Raw genomic sequence first — 20,611 nt, forward strand, 5'->3', positions numbered from 1 at the left:
CTGCTAGCTACACACTGCAAAGTACAGGATTGAATTCGAAATACGGGACTGAACAAAGGATTAAATTCGAAAATGTGATGATTGACACTGATAACCTTAGCAAAGTACAGGACAAAAAATATATACAGTATACTGATACTGATTCTGTGCATTAAGTCTCTCAAATGCAAACTAACAGACCAGCCACTTGTTCTATTGTTGTGTTTCTTTGATCTTCATGTTTCTTTGTTCTTCAAAAAGCTTTGTTGTTGCAACAACCACAACTTTTCGTAGGAAGACTACAACTTTTGTATAATTTTCATATTTAGATTTCATGTTTTTATTGGTACGTTTAAGTAAATATGATTTAAAATGTTCCTTTTGTGTTCATTTAGTAAAAAAAGAAGCAAGTTGTCACTATGTCTAGATTATTTAATTATCCAGATCATGTAATTTTCATGGGTGGGGGCGTTGGATGGGAAATAAAATCAACTTTTTAATTTTTTTTTTAGCGTAAATGCAAAAATATCAATATACCTAGTTGCAAAGATTTAAATATCATCAAAATTTGGAAAAATTGAGAATTTTTTAGCTATAACACCCATCCCTACTTCCCACAGCAACAACCTTTGATATTTTACTGCTACAACAGATTGTTTTTCATCAAAACAAGTCATTACACCACGACACCGTACCTGGCCCTGATTGAGCACCATAATACGGTCACAGCTGAGCACCGTGTGAACTCTATGTGCAATGGTCAGAGTGGTGCAGTCCTCGAACGCATTACGAATCGTCTCTTGAATCAAACAGTCGGTCTCTGTGTCCATAGCTGCTGTGGCCTCATCCAGGATCAAGATCTAAAAGTTAGGAGGAAACAAAGTGGATGACCTGGTTAAATGAGACAAAGTCTGTTCTGTGTTATCTCCTAATCCCAATTGGCTCTCTCTCACATGGAAAAGATCAAAGTCAGGCTGTTAGTGCAGGTGGGATAACTCACCTTGCACTGTCTCAGAAGAACTCGGGCCACACAGAGCAGCTGCCTCTCACCCACGGAGAAATTCTCCCCGTTTTCCACCACCTCAGACTCCAGCTTTAAAGGCAGCTGAGACACCTGAACAACAGAGAGGAGTCAAAACACTAAATTACAAAGATTCAAGGCCATGGGAAGAATGAATAATAAGATGGAGGGAACAGCGACAACAAGTCATCAGAGATTTCATATTTGATAGACAAAATGAGAAGCTGCTATGTAAAAGAGTTGGTAACCTGAAACTAATTTGCCTGTAAACGCTATACATGGTGTGTCTTTGGCTTACACATTCTTTCATGTGTGTCCTCTCCAGGGCATCCCAGATTTGCTCCTCTGAATACAGTTTAAATGGATCCAAGTTGGATCTGTTTAAAAATACAGAATACAGTTGTATGACTAAATAAGAAAATAAAAGCTTGACAAATAAATACATTCATTTGAAGCAGGATTAAGGCACTTCTGCATGATTCCTGTCAATATTGCCCACTGCCAAATCTATGTATGTAGTGCTTTATACAATACAGACTGTTTCAAAAGCAGCTTTACATTAAAAAATTGTCAAAATAACTGTGTAAAATTATGAAACAAATTCAATTTCAGCAGAAAAGCAGCTATGCGAAAGGCAATAGTGTTATTATTCAGCTCAATTCAGTTCAATAACTGTCGATGTGGCAAAGTTAGTGTTGTTATCCAGTTCAGTTAAAATTTTGTTCTTAATGCATTAAACAAGCTGTAGCATTACCACTGCACTGCGCACAGGTCAAGTCCTGTAATGCGATGCTTACAGTGCAAGCAATTTCATCTTCAACCCCATTTGCTGTTGACCTTTCAATTACTGGATTGGATTACTCAAGATGGCAAAAATGAAAGTAAGATGTTTCCTGTTCTATGTTCAAATATATATATATATTTTTTTTTCGTCTGATTCCACAGTTTTTACTGATTATGATGTTTGATTTCAATGTTGCAATTTTGTAAAATCCTCCATCTGAAACATTTTTCATGTGAAAGTTAATAATAGCGCATGAAGTAACAATTCGTGTGAAAGGGTGTTTGGGAATCAGCTGAAATAAAGCATAAATCAGAGGAGTGCAGTACCACTGAAGGAGTGTCTGCTTACCTGACAGTACCACTGAAAAGCACTGGCTCCTGTGGAATGATTGACAGTTTGCTGCGCAAATCTGCAAGGCCAATGTCGCAAATGTTGACACCATCAATCTTAATGGAGCCGCCGCATGGTTCTACCAGCCGGTAGAGAACCACTCCAAGAGAAGACTTCCCTGAGGACAGATTTAATGTTTTTCTCTTTATTACATATTATTTTGCCTCTCAACTCCAATTTTTTTATAAATATGAGCGCAAAAACTTCATACAGATGCTCTTTAGTTGGTGTAGGCATGACATTTTCGCTTCAGTTTTTGCCTTTATAAATCCTGATTTGTTCCTCAATTTTGACACAGGATAAAATCCATGGACTTTAGGATCTAATTCGATTGTACATTTGTTTTATAAATGATTCAAAAAGTTACCTTAAATTGAGTATCGTAATAGTTGAGAAAAGACACAAGAGAAGTGACTGACCTGAGCCTGTTCGTCCTACAATTCCGATCTTCTCTTTCGGTCGAATGGTGCAGGAAACTTTCTTCAGTACCAGTGGGAGGTTGTCTCTGTACCTCATCTCCGTTCCATCAAACACTATCTCACCCTCCTGGGGCCAGTCAGATGGAGGAGCCTTGTTTTTCACCCTTGCAGGGGCCTCCAAAGACAGAGACTAAGACAGAGAGGTGAATAAGCAAACGTTGAACTTCATCCTTTCTATTCTGAATTCATTAAGAAGAATGACAACAGACGTCAAATTTTGAAGAAAAATTCTTAATGTCAAGCTGAAATTGTCAGTCAAAAAATGGTGTAAGACTAGTACCTTGATGTAATGATGGATTCTTTCAACTGAGGTGAACCGCGCTTCGGTCTCAGACGCCAAGCGAACAGTAAACTGGAATAATCCTGTAAGCTGTGAGAGATGAAAGATGTTCAGCCAGGGAAATCTGCTTCCTTTAAACAACATCTTCTGCTGTGTTAACTGACATCATGACCCTATTCAATCTCATTCGAGGCAAATATATGTGTTCTACAATCATGTCTTATGCTGTTTCCACACTTGTTTTGATTGTTTGGTCCAAACTTGAGTCTGACTCCCTTCCTATTTCACCGCAGGTCTCTTTTCACATTGTATTATTTGGCTCTAAACCACAGTACATTTGCGTCATCATTGTGAATACCACCGTGAGTACTAGCGGCACCTGTTTACCAGTGTTGCTAGGTAAGCACTCCGGAGGAGAAGGCGCTAAAAATGGAAAGCATTGTTCTCACTTCATTTTTTTAATTAAATTTTTGCAGAAAAACGGAAGGGACAAAAGCACAACATGCACAAAATGGAACTTGCATCCATCTGTCATTGATGCAAAGAAGATGCAAAGTTCATGGAATTTTCAATTTCTGCATAAGCCAGCAGCAATGAGAAATGTGCATCCGTCCTGCTTGACATCATCAGTTAGTGGTCGACCGCTATGGATTTTACATTACAGTACATCAGATTTCACTTATCACGTGAGGATAGTAAGGAGAGATGACTGACAAAACGATGTCGGAGGATTTGCCACGCAACAGATACCTGAGCGTCATTGACAAATATCTTATCTTGTAAAATGTGTGGTCAGTACCGCCACTCCCTATACACATCGCGAATTGAAAAGCGAAAGTAAAAAGCGTGTGTGCATTCAAAAGCGATTTTTAATACCCCACATACTGATAGCGTCTCCCTGATGCCCGCAAATTATATACAATATAATTACCCAATTATTTAATTGCGAGAGATCATACTTTTTTCATATTTTTCATATATCTCATTTTTTTTTTCCACCACAATGTCCCGTAGAATGCATAATTTCCTTTCCGAACATAGTATTCGGTTTCGGGGACATCCCTACTATGGACACAAGATGAAGTTTGCTAGGTTTGTGGTAGTGCATATATTTATTAGACATTCAAAGACTTTTTAAAATGACTTTAAAAATGAGTATTTACTGAATTTCTGCAGTATATAAAAAGTATTATAGCATTTGCTTTTCAGTTATTAGAAAGAGCTGTTAAACAAAGACAGAAAACTAAAAAAGACTGAGAAAGGGAGCTCCTGTATTGGGTTCTCAGGGCTGTCAAAATAAAAGTCCCACTTCTAACATCGGCCAATAATATGATAATATCAGCAATGGCGATATTTCGGTCGACCGCTATCATCAATTGTGGTTTACTTTTGGAAATTAGGCTGTGTTTCTTTTATATCTATTGCAAACAATATCCCGAGCCTGTTTTAAAGAGTTTCAAGAGTTCAGGATTCGATTTTAAACCAAATGTGAAATGGTTGACACCAAAAGCTGCAAACAAAAAATGAGAGTCAAAAGATGAAAAATACATTTTAACGATTTCCCCTCACCTGTACAGCGTAGGAAATGGCCAAGCCTGCGTATGCAGGAGGAATCTGGCCGTGCATGAGGACAATCATCAGAGCCGTTATGCTAATGAGAGCCACGCTAATCACATCCAGACGCACTGCCAGCCAGCGCATGGCACAGCTGAACAGATAGAAGGGAGCCTGGTTCTGATCCAGCAGCTCCTGATACCTGGGATAAAAGACACAAAGTTCACTAGAAGTCTTATCGTATAACGCTTACCGTAAAACGCTTTAAAAGAAACAGTATAAAATGATGCAGAATGATATCCCAGCATTCACCTTTGAAGGAATTCATCCTCTCTCCCATAAGCATGTATTGTGGTTAGGCCCTGAATGCTGGAGGCAACGTGGGACAGGAAAGGTGACTGTGTGATGTTGTCTAATCGTTTGAGTTCTCGAATAAAGACCCGAGAAACCACGTGCAGCACCGTGAAGAGGACGACCAGCGGCCCTACTGCCACCAGGAACCAAGGGAACACGCTGCTAATCACACCCAGGCAGAAGAGCACCAAAATCACGTTCTGAATGAACATCTCAGCCTGGAACGGCAGTCGAGTGTCCACTGAGAAGACAGGGAAGAGTTTAGAAATGTAAGAGAGGTAAGACAGTTTGTCTGATAATAGGGGTGTGCGATATGTATCGTCTACAATAATATCGTAATGTCTGTTCTAATGATGTGGAAGCTGACATTATTGAGTATGTAACTCAACAAACAAAATCAGCCTGCTTTCATTGCCCCCAAAATTCAATATATGGGGAAAAAAAATGCCCCTGTATGAGTTTTTGTCTTATATTTCTATATGATACAGTTTAGCAGTATCACGCAAGCAATCAAAATCACATTTGCAATCATGCTGATATTCAGGAAAATCAGTATGATTGTAAATGTGATATGGATTTTATACAACAGTTTAATAAAATGTGAGTCTCAATATTAATAATATTGTCTGTTTTTGCTCTATTTTGCTCAATGAATAGTTCCAAACAAAGCCGCAACAGAACTGCTGTGCATCTCCGGGCAACACAACGGTGTTTTGTTCCTGAATGAATCAATGTTTTTGAGCGATTCAATGATCCATTCAAAAAGACAGTTACTTGCTTTGATCCTAAATAAATCAGCTGTTTGAATGAATTTGTTGAATGAATGACTCAATTAGGGCCCTATGAAATCTTAATTTTTTCCAAAATTTATTTTTTTGAACTCCATTTTAATGGTTAAATTAAATTTTAGTAATCAAAAAGCATGTCTAATAATTGAAATCATGAAACTTACACAATTTAACAACACTTTACTAAAAGTTTAACAAAAAATTACATGTTTAGGGCCCTATGAAATACGTTTTATTTGTTTTCTCAAATTCCGTTTTATTTTTACCAAATTTTGTGTTTTCTGTTTTAAGCTTTCTGGATTCCATTTTAATTATAAACGTCAAATATCTTCACTTTATTAAAAAGTTAATTTCTGTCCCTGTTGTGAACTGACTACCACAAAGAATATGAAGAATATAAAAAGCTTTGGGAGTCCGCTGTTCACAACATGTCTAAACCAGTCAAGGTACTGGCACAAAAACACACTCAGCAAAATATAATTATCGCTAAAATCCCAGAAAATACAGAGATGCTATTTTTGGTCAATTCTGCACACCCCATTTAAAAATAATGATACATTCTAACCCTCCAACAGTTCCTACCTTCATCCATGTCTTTGGAGAACCGGTTGAGGATGCGAGCCGTGGGTGTTGTGTCAAAAAATTTCATGGGACTACGAAGAATCTTCTGGAAAAGTTCGTCATGGAGCTTTGAGGAGGCACGCAGAGTACCCTTAAAAAAAGAAGAAGATCCCAATGAAACATGGACCTCTCCCTCTGACAGCTATAAAACCAGCTACATGATGTAAACTCTCACCTTAACAAATACGGTGCCTCTCAGTAGTTTGAGAAGGAGCATGATTCCCATGGACATCGTGTAGACAGCAGCGTAGTGTTGCATCAGAGGGTTATCTCTCATACTCTCGCTCAGTACTGAACTGTTTCCCACCTGCACTGTGGTGTTCTGTTGAGCAGGAAACCGTAGGGCAATTATAGACACACATACATGTGTACACAAAAATAGTTTGAGTATATGGTAAAAGAATGATACTCAGTAATAAAATTTTGTGTCCAGAATCTATTTATATAAATAATTCCAGTTAATAAATAAATGAATGGCCTACTTAGGGGTGTGTATTCCCAAAGACTTATTAATACAATTTTAATAATGTTTATTCACAGTATGGTGTATATTTATTATCTTAACCTTTATCACTCTGGTGCTCTGCACGTGGTGGTCAAAAATTATTTTATTTTTTTTTATTTCAATGAAATTCATGTACTATATATTAGTTCAGTAATGTTTTTTATTTAATATTTTGTATTTTTAGGGGAGTTTATGGCACTTAATTATATTTATGCAGTAGTTATAATCCATTTATTCACTTTTTGAGCATAGACCTGAAAAAGAAATTTCTAACTTTGGAAATTTCTAACTAGCTTTGGAGCACAGATTTAAGTTTGCTCTCTTTTTGAGTAGATTATTGTACTTGGCAGATTATTGATTAAGTGAAAAAAAAGTTTTTAAAAAAGTGAACAAACAAAAGTTATAGAATTTTACATTTATTGTTATGAAAAAATGCACAATGCTATTTTTAAATTTTATATGAATTATATATTTTCCAAAACACATTTTACTCAAAAGCTACGGAAAAAAAATCAAAGTCATGAATCTAAACACGTTGTGTTCCAAATTTGAACCTGATATCTCAAAAAATTAGTTTTCAGTAAGATTTTGTTTGGGCGCAGTGCCAAAAGTTTCCACTAGATGAAATCTGTTTCCCATTATTTCCAATGCAGTCATTTTTGACCACAAGGAGTACAAGCGTGACTTTTTTTTTCAGCTCCAGGAGTTTTTTTGTGTTCACATAGCAAGTGCCAAAACCTTTACTAAGTTTTGTGCAATTCCAATGTAAAAAAAACTGTAAAAAAAAACAAAACGTAAACATTTTTGGTCAAAAATGACCAGAGAGCACCAGAGGGTTAAAGAATTGAATAGACTGTCAAATTGTAAAGATTACATGAGTGTACATGAAAAAAAAAAAAAATTATTAATTATTTATCATAAACACTACAATATTCCATGAAAAATAAGAATTGTCAATTGGTGACTAAGTAAATAGCCAAATGATATTTATTTATTACAGAAATACTGTGATAATTATATGGCACAAAGATCAAGCTTATTACACCTAACCAGTAAAGGCCAAAGTGAATTATAAATTATAAATAAATTATAATAATGTTTTAAATATCAATATTCAGTGCATGAGCACAACAAATATAATTAGTCATTTGTGATTTGTAATTTCCAAAGTTTGACACACTAACAGTAACAGCTCCAGAAAGAAAAGACACAAACCAACGGTAAAGGTCACAAGCACATAAAATATTTAAACACTTCTACTCTGGTCTCAGGGAAATGAAGCCTTTCTGCTATTCCTTTGCTCCACACTGCCCAGCGTCTCTTACCCCGCTGCCCTGTTTGATCCAGTAGCTGAGCCACCAGTTGCTGAATGCTATGCTGCCCACATTGAGAATAAAGAGGGCCAGGATGAAGAGGAAGACGAGCCACCCTCCTAAAGCCTGGATGTACACTTTGTACACTTCACAGGGCACTGAGCCCTTCCCACTCTCCTCCACCTGCATCAGCGGACCTGAAAGAAAACCCACAGAAGTGAGGTGAATCATAAGGTCAAAAGGGTAAGCATGACTAAACGTGAGGCCTGCAGGGAGGTTATATAGTAGAGTACAGTATAATTTACTGTGTTTAACATGCTCATACTTACCATCAGCCTGAATGGCTGATTTTTCTTTTTTGACAGATCCTGCTTTGTTGCTTTCTAAGGGTTTCTTCAGGGAACTCCCAGATTTCTTACTCGGAACCTGAGATGACACACACAAAAAACCCCAGATTTGTGAGCTCCACCATGGCTTAAATCTCATTTGTGCATATGCAAGAAACACGTGATGAGCAAGAACCGATGCTGCTGTTGAAAAAGAGCTGCGTAAACATTTAAAACTTCTTCTTTTAGAGTCATACTTGTTTAGAATGACATGACACAAATGAGGATGATGATTTTTGCTGAACTGTCCCTGAACTATTTCACCATCTTCCCTATTTTATGTGTTTAGAAATGAAACATGAACTTTAAGGGAGAGTTCATCCAAAAATGATAAAGACGACATTTTGAAGAATGTTTTAGATGTTTTGTCCATATTCTGAAATGCTGTATAATAGGGTTCGGTACGGGTTCGGTACAGCAGGGTGAGAAAACTAAACATAAAATTGCTTCTTCTTTTTTTTTTTTTTTTTTTTTTTTTACTAAACAGTGGTTTACTGAAGAAATTGTGTTTCTCTCTTTAAATAAATTCAATTATAATTAACATTTTCTTAACGATAAAAAAAAAATCTATCTATAAAGCTGTAAACTATATACAGGAGCCCTTTCTTGCACATTACTATAATATTAAAAATTACAATCAACAACAGAACCAAAACTATTAAATTCAGTTACTATTTATGTTTAGATATAATAATCAACACTCAAATAAAAAAGGTTTTGCATTAACTTTTAAATCTAATTATAAAATTATTTTTCAGTTATTGTTCTACTCCAATTCATTTTTGAAATATAATCATTTACACAGTTACTGTCATAACTTGTTTTCATGACAAATTTATTTAAACATATATTAAATAAGATATTACTAACAGGTAAAGTAAATAAAATGAATATATAAGCTAATACAGATCATATATTTAGTGAAATGAGTTCATTTCTCTAGTGAACTAAAATGCTGTGGACACTGAATGACTTGCCTGAGGTAAATGCAATGCTACGTGAGATATTATTCTCAAGCTGTTTTATTAATGTCTTTCCGCGGATGAAACACTGGTTGAGAGATTACATGTAAACATATCTATGCATAGATCGCCTGTTCTTCTGCGCTTTTTCCTGGTGTGGCGGTTAGCAAACAGCGTTGCATTACCACGCGCGCCCCCTTCTGGATTGGAGTGTGAATCACCTGTGACTGACTGTACTCGTATACATGTACCATTACACCCCTACCTCATTTTTGGCTGACTAAAGAGATACTAACCTCCATGATGGGTGTTTCTCCCAGTTGAAGGGTGTTAAACATCGCAGCGTAGTCTCCATTCAGATTCATCAGGTCCTCATGGCTGCCTTGCTCTGTGATGCTGCCATCACGCATGACAATCACATCATCACAGTCCACCAGATACTGATAACAGAAACGCCCAAAAATTTGTACATTACCATATGCAGTCAAGTGCGAATAATTAAGTGGTTTAAAATGTGGTTTAAATTACATGGTTTAAAAATCTCACATGATTGGCATGACATGGTAACGTACCTGTAGCTGGTGAGTGACAAAGATGACGGTCTTTCCACGCAGCTGCTTCTTAATGGCGTTGTTAAAGATGTGATTTCCGACATGAGCATCCAGAGCACTTAAAGGGTCATCAAGAATGTAAATGTCCCTGTTGCTGTATAGAGCTCGAGCCAGGCTTACCCGCTGACGCTGACCACCGCTCAAGTTGGCACCACGTTCACCAATCTGACAGAGGGAATCACACCACGTATAAAACACTGACCCCGATTATACGTTCATTTTAAAGGGAATTTAGTGTTTGTATCAAATTATCATTCTATTTGTAGCTCAAGAGTATCTCTGTTGATTAGTTTTTACTTAAACACAGTTAGCCAAAAACCAAAAGTAAAGTTTATTTAATAATCAATGCATTCATTAAATTTATTTAATACTCAATACTCATATGTATAAACATTTAAATTGCACATAAGGCAGTTTCTATGTCAAATTTTTGATAATATAATTATGTTTCTAATTCTATTCATTGTTGAAATAAATACAACAGTGGCTAGGCAGATGTATTCAAATGTATTTATTTATTCAAACATACATTAAATAATAAAGACATCACTAACAGGTTAAATAAAAATAATGAATATGTGATACAGTGCATATCTTTAATAAAATGCTCCTCTCTAGAGTTTTTTTTTTTTTTTTAGCTGAGGACCTTAAATGGCTTTTCTGAGGTAAATGCACATTTTACATGTTACATTTTATTGACATCTTTCTACAGTTGAAACACTGATTGAGCAATTACATGAGACATTTGGTATTTGAACAAGTTGTACTCTTTCAGCATACCTTCTGATGTTCATTCATGTTTTTTGTGCTATAACTAGTAAAAAGGAAGAGATGATCAGTTCACATGATGCTTGAACTGATGCGGCTACAGTGATCTCTCACAGCACATTAAAGAGTAACAAAACTACATTTATTGTTTGAATTTTGTGATATTTAAAGAATTTGAAAGCTGAGACTTTGTTTCATATAAATAGTAGCAAAGCACAAAAGCTAATTGCGATTATTGAATGGGAGGTTTTGTGTATTCTAACTCAGTTTTCGGTGCATCACTACTGTTGATTATTCTGTAGGATGTGTTACCTCAGTCAGATCACCACACGGGAGGATGGCCAAGTCTGGTCTCAAGCAGCAAGCACTCAAAATAGCCTGATACCTGCAGGAGACATATCAAAGATAAAGGAGGATAAAATATGTTTACACATGAAGGTAAAATATCAAGGTGCCATTACAGCTATAAATACGTTGGCTATATTTCATCAGGAAGCATGTGGAGGCTATTTAATGACAAAGCACAAGCGCTCAAGGTTGTCTGTTCTCATTTTATCTCTGTGCTGAGTCACGCACCACATTCACCAATCCACCTGCAGCCCCTTTTCACTTGCTCAGCCCTTTAGTCCACGCTGACTCAAACACATTATTCATTACATTGGTGTAGTGCAGCTGTTTGGCAAACCAAAAAGTACTGACGTGTTTCATTATAAAGGCCCTGATATATTCCAAGGAAAACTGATGAATGAACAGGTGTGACATCATTTCAAACCAAATCAGGCCAAAACGAAGTTTGCTTGTTTTGAAACAGCTTGCCAAAGCGAACTTTCCAGAAAAGTTTGTTCTGGCTGGTAAACACCTTTGAACTACCATTGTTGAGTGGCAATTATGTAATAAGTAGGTGTGGCTCTGTGGCTCCGCCTTTTTTGGTGTGGAAATATTTTCCAGTTCAATACTTCTGTTTAATCTGTCGAGGCAAAGTCCCTTTCAAAGTCAGGCAAAGTCTGTTCACTTGGTGGATATATTTGCAACACCTCCGGGCAGCAATTTTGGGCATTCAAGACCAAGGGACTATTTTAAAGATCTAAGTACATGGTCTGAAGCGCATGGCGCAGGTGCACTTAGGGTGTGTCCGAATCCACTTTTGCTAGTTTAACGACAGAAAAAATGATTGCCGTGCCAGGCGCATGTACCTAGTCTCTTAATGAGTAATGGGTGTGTTTTGGGCGTAATGTGCAATAAACCAATCACAGTGTCATCTCCCATTCCCTTTAAAAGCAGGTGTGCTTGCACCATGGCAGATTTGCTATTTACATAGAGGAATATAGACACCCTCAAACTGAAGAGTCAGTTTAAATACATGTGTGTATTGCCACCATTGGTCAATTAATTAGCCAATTTCATTCGTCATTACTGCAAATAGGTAATTCTGTTACATGCAATGACTATCCATTATGACATGTAGGCATTTTTATCTTTATGTACATAATAATAATCTTTTACATTGTAATCCTTTTATTTTTAATATTTGGCATGTTTGTGTGCTGCTGCGCATCCCTGTTCGTGTAACAAACAGAGTGTACGCGCGTTGTGCACCCACATATTAATAACGCACCCTTTAAATAACAAAAAAAACTGCGCCATTGACTTTAGACCAGGTTTCAGTTGGTCAATGGTGCAGTCGTTTTCACTTGCCTCAAAAACAGCAACACACCAACAATGCGCCTGAACACACCTCGTTTTCAGACCATGGGTGAAGAGATGGGCGCGAGTGCATTTGCTATTTAAACAATGTGGCCGCTGGATGTGAAAATGATAACTGCGTCGGGCTGAAACCGTCTTTGTATATCTAAAATCTTTGAGTCGAGGTCAGATGTCTGCGAGTAAAAACACTGGAGAAACTGAAGTTGTAATTCTAACTGAGTGACACTGACACTGTTTTTTTAATGTTTAATAATGTTAAACTGCTTGTTTTAAAGCAATTTATTGTATAAAGTGCTTTATAAATAACAATGACTTCACTTCACTGGAGTGCCGAACTGCAGAGCTGGTGCGAACATCAGATGCTTTCTTAACAGCTGTTTTCTCACCGCTGTAATTTTTGTTGTGTTTATTTTGTTATTAAGAGGAAAGAGCGCAGCACATATTGACATATTCATCCAAACGGCGCTCTCAGCAGCATGGGCGGTGTCGGGATGTTTGCTAACAGTATATCGCTGCTCAGGTATTTCAAACATCTTTTTACCCATAAGTGAAGAACAAAAAAGAACTTTGCTGCGAGTATATCAAGGCCTTTGCTCTTTCCTTTTATTTGGTGCTCACCTCTCTTCCTCCATTTCCTTGCCAAACAGGATATTATCACGGAAGGATGAATTGAGAATCCAGGCCTGTTGTGCCACATACGCGAAATCTCCATTAACAGCAACGGTCCCCTCTAAAAGAGTCATCTGGGAAACATGCAAAACAGTGGATCTGAGTATTTCTAAACACATCTAATGGATCAATGAATGACAGCTGCTATTTTTTACACTTCAAATCAGACAATAAACACTCACCTGGCCAAGAATGGCAGAGATGAGAGATGTTTTGCCACATCCCACACTGCCACACACACCGACCAGCTTCCCCTAAAGATTCAAACACAGGAATGATTATCAGTATGATTATTCCTTGTCATCTCTACCATTATAAATCAACCAAATTAGCATTTATAAAGGCAAAGACCTTTTGTATAGTGAGATCGATGCAGTGAAGAGTTCTTTGCAGCCGTTGGCTGATGGTCGGCACTTGAAGGGTGTGATCTTCAGGAGTGGACACCATGTCTCCAGACACATCATTCAACAGCTGGCCATGCGTTTCCTCTTCCAACATCCCGTGATGTTTTGGGTCGTCATGTTGCCGACGCTTCTTGCGACACCCTCTCATTCCAAGGCCTATGTAGGGTGTACCACGAGGCGAAGGCTGGGCACTGTGACCCCCCGTTTCCCAAGCCAAGCTGGCACCAGTCATCTCTACTGCGATGGAAGGATTCGTTGGCACCTCACGGATCATCTTGACCTCAGCCATCAGGAGCAAACTCTGGAGGAAAATGAAGAAGGGAAAATTTGTAAAATTTGTTACAGATGCTAAATATAACACAGAACACATAGCCTCTTTGTCTTTCTTGTTGCTTTTAAACTATTTAATTCAATTGAGGATTCTTAAATCATGTCTCCATATTTTAGTATCCATGTAATTTTCTTCACTCTTAAGGCAATTTCACTCGCAACAATGTTTCCAAATGCAAGCAAAGCGTAAATCTAAAGCATGCATGTCCAAACACATCTACTCACTAGTCCACTTGCACAGCCTCTTGAACAGGAGCCACTTTCAATCACGCTTTTGCAATCTATTCTAACTCAAACTTTCAGGGAAAATGTTTTTTAAATAAAGACAGAAAGAGTTTAATGATGGTGATGTTGAAGTCATGCGAGTCTGGAGTAGTTTGTTTATAGAATACATTTGGCTTTTTACTTCTGCCGATTGTATTTAGGCTTCAAAATTAATTTGTTAAGAATATCACGATTTAACAAAACATGTAAGAATCATAAACTGTTGGTCAGAGAGCTCTTATTTTCTGCAATAATACAAAAGCCATTGGAAAAATCCAAATGGGTTTTTGTCGAGGAAACCAGTGTGATGCTAACTTCCGGGTTGGCCTACAAAAATACATCATCACTGCAGCTCTCTATTGTTACGTGTGTGATTCCGGCACAAAAATCAAAACAAAAGCCCCTTTCACACAGAGCGTTGATCCCATAGAATTGCTAGAGTGCCTTCTGTGTGAACGCAAACACGTCCCGTGATTGATCCTGGGATCGGGACCTAGTAACATTGCTGGGATCGGGACCTAGTAACATTGCTGGGATCAGTCCCTGAACGCGCCTGTGTGAACAAAAGGCAGGACCAATGCCGTAAAGGGTGAGTCGTAGTGATGACGCTGATGCTGAGATTGTTAGATCGTTAGAGATGCGCTAGTTCATGATTGAATCAGAAAAAAATTGCACGAGTGTGGTTCTCGAGAGAGAAATCACAGATCATAAGTAAACTTAAGACGCTGTGGAGACATTACACATCACATCCTGATGTCACGTGTCTTTATGGGATGTGTGTGAACGCACGCACAGATTCTGGAAATTACTGGCAGTGTGAATGAACCAAAATCAAACAATCCCAGGACACATTATCAGTGAATATACCAGAATCTCTATGTGAAAGGGGCTAGAGAGAGTCTGATCCAGATGCACGAAGCCGAGCACCTGAGATGTTTTGTGGGTTTTTTCTGTTCTAAGCACAATGTTTTTGTAGTTTTCACCATTTTTTAACTCTTTGTTGTGTCCACTTTCATTTTCTTATTCTAACAACTTCCTAAAATCACCATTTTGTGACTGTATCTCCAACATTTTTTATATAAAAAGCCGAGACTTTATGTGATTTTCGTCATTTGACACTGAAATTCGAAAGAAATGCAACAAAGATATAATCTGCATGATTAAATGAGTGATGGGGTGGCCTGGGTGGCAACTGGAGCTTCTCAACGTGGCACTATTCTGACAAGAACAGCCTCATTCCCATCTTATTCAGCCAAATCCCCAAAATTATCCATCTGGACTAAATCAAACACAACTGAATGATACCATCTGCTCCAGCACCTGGATTTACAGGGGGTCCCTTGATAACAGTAGGCAAAACACACACTAAAGGACAGAGAAAATCTTGACAGAGAACCTATTTGTAGAAGGAGGCACAGAAAGCTCACCTTGAACCTATCAATGGCGACAGATGCCTCTGAGAGAGATTTGACAGAAAATGGAGTGACCTTCAAGGCAAAGGTCATGGAGTTGAAAACAGTGACGACAGTAAATGCCTAGACAAAAAAAAAAACAAACAAAAAAAAGAAGAGTCAATGCATGAGTTCATTATTGCTGTGGTAATGACTACACTTCAAAACTAGCAGTGCAACCCTACCTGTGCAGCGGTAAGGTCATAACCTAGCAACATGTGGGTGGAGAATGTCGCCACACTGGCAATCACCACAACGATAGGTGCCACGCCAACTGTGATGCTCTGAAAATATCCTGTTTTTTCCAAGATCTGACGCTCCTCCTCTCTAATTCCTGTTTGAAGGCAAGCAATGATTAATATATGCATAGAAATGAGTCAAACCAGTCAAATACACAAGCCCAAAAACCCCAACTTACTTCGTACAGCTTGTGAGAATGCCTTCACCCAGGCATACATCTTAATGAACTTGATGTAGTTTAGAATCTCATTCATCTTTTGAACACGCTGGTCAGTCACGGCTACTCCCTTCCTCCTGAAGTATGCCGTCAGCCTGGAGCTAAACATCTAACGGCACAGGAAAAACAGTGGCATTACAACGGAAACTCCCAATGGAAAAAAAAAAGACCAAGCAGGAACTGAAAATCTCACCATGGTAGGGTAGAAGAGGATGAAAACGGCAGAGCCTAGCAGAGAAGTCGGCCCCAATACAGATAAGTTGTATGCCATTCCCAGAATGGCCACCAGGGGGCCTCCAGCCAGCAGGCTGCCCACCACAGCGGCTTCAAACATGCGCTGCCCATCACTCGAACACATATTGATCAGCTAAAGAGAAAAGCAACACGAACTTTGGCAAGATGTGCGACATATACCGTATACTACCATTAAATATATGCGGGCATCACCTTCTTTTTCTTTCACTCTTCATCTCTTCACCATTCAACACCCTAGGATATCTGCTCCTAACCTTCCTAAATGTCCAATTCATTAATATGAAAAACTCCTCATCTGTCCCTCAACACCGTACCTGTCCCATGCTCTTCTCCCGAAGGCTGCGCAGACGCAGTATCTTGTGGAAGGCCATGGTCAGGACAGCTCCACGCAGACGGGTGCCGGTGCGGTAGTTCAGCCCCCAGGTGAGGGCGAGGGACCAGGAGCGAATCAGCTCGGTGGCCAAGAGGCCCAACACCAACAGCAGGCCGTAGGGCAGGTCGGGTTCGCTCAGCTGCGTATACTCCAGTAACCGCCTCACCACAAACGCCTGGGGAGAGGGAGGACGAGCAAGGGGGCGACAGGACACAGCAGGCGTGACTGAGGATACAAACATACGCTTGCACCACCACTGCGACATTAACAGTTCAACAACATTTTGTGACCTTCCTCATCATAAAACATCTGGCATTACTACGTCATTCGTACGGCAGAAAAAGGTAAAGAGATGCAGATCATTGTATGCTACGTGTGGGACGTCATCATAATCACTGGAGCAACTTCTACTTAGAGAGAATGTCAGCCTGTGTTCTAATAGTTTACCTTATTTGGCCCTTTTCTCTAGCCTTTGGAAAAGAACAAGAGAGACAATGATAGTACCATTTGTGCGAGACATTGTACTTTAGCAATGTGAATCATGGACATAATGCCCCTTGTTTGTGGATTCAAAGACTTTTTACCTACAGTCACATCAGGTTGGGGGTACAGGATGGAGACGTACTTTTGTTTTAACACCTGAAAATTAATATCAATTAAATCAATCGTTAGTAGCAGAGTGTGCGGAAGCACAAAACACAGAAAACTTTTAACAGCTGACAGTTTATACAAGCACACATTCAGTCGCGCACACACACCGTTCTCAAATATCATGCACATACGCAGTCAAGGATATGCACACATAAACTGGGAATACGGGCAAACCCATGTGGTTCAACACAGCTGCTTGTTTTTATTAAGGAAACCTTGAATATTTAACCTTGAAAGTTGAAACATTCAGCAGTTAAAGATTTACAAAGACGTTTGAGCAAGAACAAAAACATGGATCAGGCAAATCAATACTTGTGAGAGGAAAAAACAAAAGACATTGTTTCATAAAAGTATGATTTCAGATAGAATGTCAAAAGAAAAATCACATCTAGTTCTTTGAGAGTCCGTTTGCGAGTTGTCATCGCTTAAAAGCCGTCCCATTTACTTTTAATCAAGGTTAGTGGGGCAGCGATCCCTCCCTGAATGACGCACATCTTACGAGACCCATTTACACCACATAGTTGCCCAAAAAAAAGTGTCCATGAAATTGGTCAAAAATCCAGAAACATATTGAGGACAAGAGGTGTGGGTTTGAAAACTGCCTGTACACCCATGGATCAGTCCAAAACAAGAAACCCCAGCAATATAAAAACCCCACAAGTCCGTTTTCCATTGAGCAAAGGAGCTGGTAAATGGGACAGATATCTGAAGAAGTCTGAATCAATTGTCCATTGGCACGAGATCTTGCCCACATTCGTCATCAGACATACATTGCACAGTTTGACAACCAGTTACCCAACCTTAAGAGACATTTTTTCGTCGGATCATTTCAAAACACATGAGATGCGAATAATTACAGAGATCAAATGAGAGAGGGGAAACAGAAAGAAAGAGAGAGAAGGGCAGCAAACAGCATTAACTCTTGATCCAGCCCTGCATAAGAAACATGCCCTTACCTCCCAGGAATCCTCACCGGCTCTGCCTGCCGTGTGCTCTCCCCGCAGGTTAAATGGACACCCTGTGGAGTCTAAAGAATAGCCTCTGTCACATGTCACACACATGGGGACCCAGCGACCTCTGACCCCTAGCTCCAATCTGAACCCCCACCCACACCCATAGACACCCACCTTCCTTTACAAACCACCCCTGACCTCAGTCATCAGAGCAAGGACAGGTATCTCTTCAAGGAGATGTTCTACGGGAGTTGCTAAATATAGACAACAGGGAGAAAAAGTCAGTTGATGATTAAACAGATTGAAATCCAAGCGTTTTGATAAGCCCGATTTTCTCCAAAAGGTTGAAGGAGACAGAGCCTTGCTGTGTCGCCCATGGTGGGACAGTGACAGAAGCTCTCCTTGAAGAAAATGTTAGCCTATCCTCCTGATCTAAGGAGATTTTCTCTCTAGACTACGCTTGTGCTACATGCAATGCCCCTAAACTGAAGTTTTACCCCAAATCTATCATTTCATAGCGGGCGATAAGAACAGATACTTTCCTTATTATCTACCCGATAATAACACCACATATACAAAACACCTGGTACCTGGAAGGCAACAGACAAACAGAAACTTTCACAGTCGTAGAGCAGCAGTTTTTTTGAACAGGTGTAATAAATTTGTTGCTGTTTTTGGAACTGAAACTCTTGTAAATGATGACTAAGCTTTGAGTCATTTATCTTTAACTTTCTTAAAATTACAGGACATTTAAGATTAATAACATTTGGCCTTAACTAATAGACTTAACTAAAGGTGAAGTGTGTCACTTCTACACAACTGGCAGCTCCAAACAGAACTGAAAAATACTTTAGTCCCACCCCCTGCCCGCCCGCTTTTTCAGTAGTGTTGGTTCCGGAAGAATTTTTCCATTCATTTTTCCCATAGGAATTATTTTAAAAGATTTTTTTAAAGAGTTATAAGCCATGGACCGAACCAACCAGCTATGAGGTGAATCACAACATTACAAAGGTACAAGACTGAACTTAAAAGCTTTAGTGAAAGAACTACAATCCCATGAAGCATTGCGAATGACAATCAAATAAAAAATGAGTTTACGACTTGATCATTTGCTGTGCTTCATGGGAGTGGGCATTCCCTGCAAGAGGTTTTGGCACCATTTGCTCACCGCAACTCTCTGATTGGTGGAATTTTTGTACAGCATCATGGGTAATGTAGTTCTTAACCACAAATTCAGATGTAATTAAAAGTATTTAAAAAATAAGTTGAAATAATGCGAACAGAAGGCTTCAACAAAAGCATGTACCATCGGAACTCACAGTAGGTCTGTCTTTAAAGTTTTATAAGTTATTGTTTTTACCTTCAGAACCTGAGAGTTGAACTCTACTGGTTGAGCTGCCGTCCGGCTGGGCAGCTCAAATAGATTGCAATTCCATTTGGTGCCGTTAGTGGCGTAGAAATGACATACTTGAGTAACACTACACCATAACGTCTAAATTATTAAAGTTCCCCCAATTTTTATGACGAGAAAGTCAAACTATTTGGCAAAAAGAAGCGGACAAGTTGTAATACTCTTTTGGTGTTGGCACAAGTCATCATTAAGGCACTTTATAAATAGCACTAATGGTTAAATGAACTGATAAAATGGTTTTGGGAGCCACACTGCAAACATCACAGATGTAAAGCAGATCAGTTCTGATGCCCAGTGACAATGTAACACAGTAAAACACCTTCAATTCCCCATCTGAACACTCACCTGAGCATTTGAGGGGGGCAGGCATTTGATAGGTGGCTCTACAAAGCTAATAATACACAGAGAGACAGATAGAGAAAGATAGAGCAAGAGTGGGAGAGATAGATAGAGGGAGAAGAAGAAAAGACACCAGAAAGACACAACAACAGAGCTGAGATGGTGTTACTTACTGGGCCACTGAAGCCTGCGAGTTGAGTAACCATAAGGCAGAGGATGGACAGCAGCAGACGCGTGCGGCAAAAATGCCAGACCACGCGACGAAGAGACGCCCCCTCCCCTCGTGTCCTGATTTCTTCTTCCCACAATCCGGCCAGTCTGTGGAAATGAAGGAGTTATGTTGATAAGTAATGCAACTACCAACGACATCAGGCCTGGCTCCAGGTCAATTTAGTACTAACAAAAGTGCAAAGAAGTACGAATGTAATACCATGTGATTTGAGAGAGAAGACATCAATAAAAATGCTTTATATTTTTCATTATATCTTTAATTTACCTGTTAGTGAAGTCTTGATTATTTAATGTATATCTGAATAAGTCGGTCATGAAAACAAG

At 38.9% G+C, this 20,611-nt stretch overlaps 1 protein-coding gene across 3 annotated transcripts in view; it reads right to left on the reverse strand.

Moving 5' to 3' along the window:
• abcc5 (ATP-binding cassette, sub-family C (CFTR/MRP), member 5) overlaps window positions 1–20,611 on the reverse strand; it is a 35,782-nt gene that overhangs the window by 2,761 nt on the left and 12,410 nt on the right. For 2 of the 3 annotated variants that reach the window (XM_051870993.1, XM_051870994.1), the window contains 24 exons: window positions 20,230–20,374; window positions 16,644–16,877; window positions 16,268–16,441; window positions 16,036–16,183; window positions 15,803–15,951; window positions 15,594–15,701; window positions 13,520–13,873; window positions 13,351–13,422; window positions 13,118–13,242; window positions 11,108–11,180; window positions 9,989–10,192; window positions 9,713–9,856; window positions 8,398–8,494; window positions 8,081–8,265; window positions 6,426–6,572; window positions 6,212–6,341; window positions 4,800–5,082; window positions 4,503–4,689; window positions 2,934–3,023; window positions 2,594–2,783; window positions 2,133–2,292; window positions 1,299–1,377; window positions 980–1,093; window positions 675–839 (listed from right to left, as the gene is read on the reverse strand). In XM_051870993.1, coding sequence (XP_051726953.1) covers window positions 675–839; window positions 980–1,093; window positions 1,299–1,377; window positions 2,133–2,292; window positions 2,594–2,783; window positions 2,934–3,023; window positions 4,503–4,689; window positions 4,800–5,082; window positions 6,212–6,341; window positions 6,426–6,572; window positions 8,081–8,265; window positions 8,398–8,494; window positions 9,713–9,856; window positions 9,989–10,192; window positions 11,108–11,180; window positions 13,118–13,242; window positions 13,351–13,422; window positions 13,520–13,873; window positions 15,594–15,701; window positions 15,803–15,951; window positions 16,036–16,183; window positions 16,268–16,441; window positions 16,644–16,877; window positions 20,230–20,374 — 3,757 coding nt within the window. Of the gene's footprint in view, window positions 1–674; window positions 840–979; window positions 1,094–1,248; window positions 1,378–2,132; window positions 2,293–2,593; window positions 2,784–2,933; window positions 3,024–4,502; window positions 4,690–4,799; window positions 5,083–6,211; window positions 6,342–6,425; window positions 6,573–8,080; window positions 8,266–8,397; window positions 8,495–9,712; window positions 9,857–9,988; window positions 10,193–11,107; window positions 11,181–13,117; window positions 13,243–13,350; window positions 13,423–13,519; window positions 13,874–15,593; window positions 15,702–15,802; window positions 15,952–16,035; window positions 16,184–16,267; window positions 16,442–16,643; window positions 16,878–20,229; window positions 20,375–20,611 lie in introns of those variants that run through there. The other variant, XR_007926250.1, reaches the window with a different exon arrangement.

The sequence above is a fragment of the Ctenopharyngodon idella genome, chromosome 18 (genome assembly GCF_019924925.1).
Source record: "Ctenopharyngodon idella isolate HZGC_01 chromosome 18, HZGC01, whole genome shotgun sequence".
NCBI lineage: Eukaryota > Metazoa > Chordata > Actinopteri > Cypriniformes > Xenocyprididae > Ctenopharyngodon > Ctenopharyngodon idella.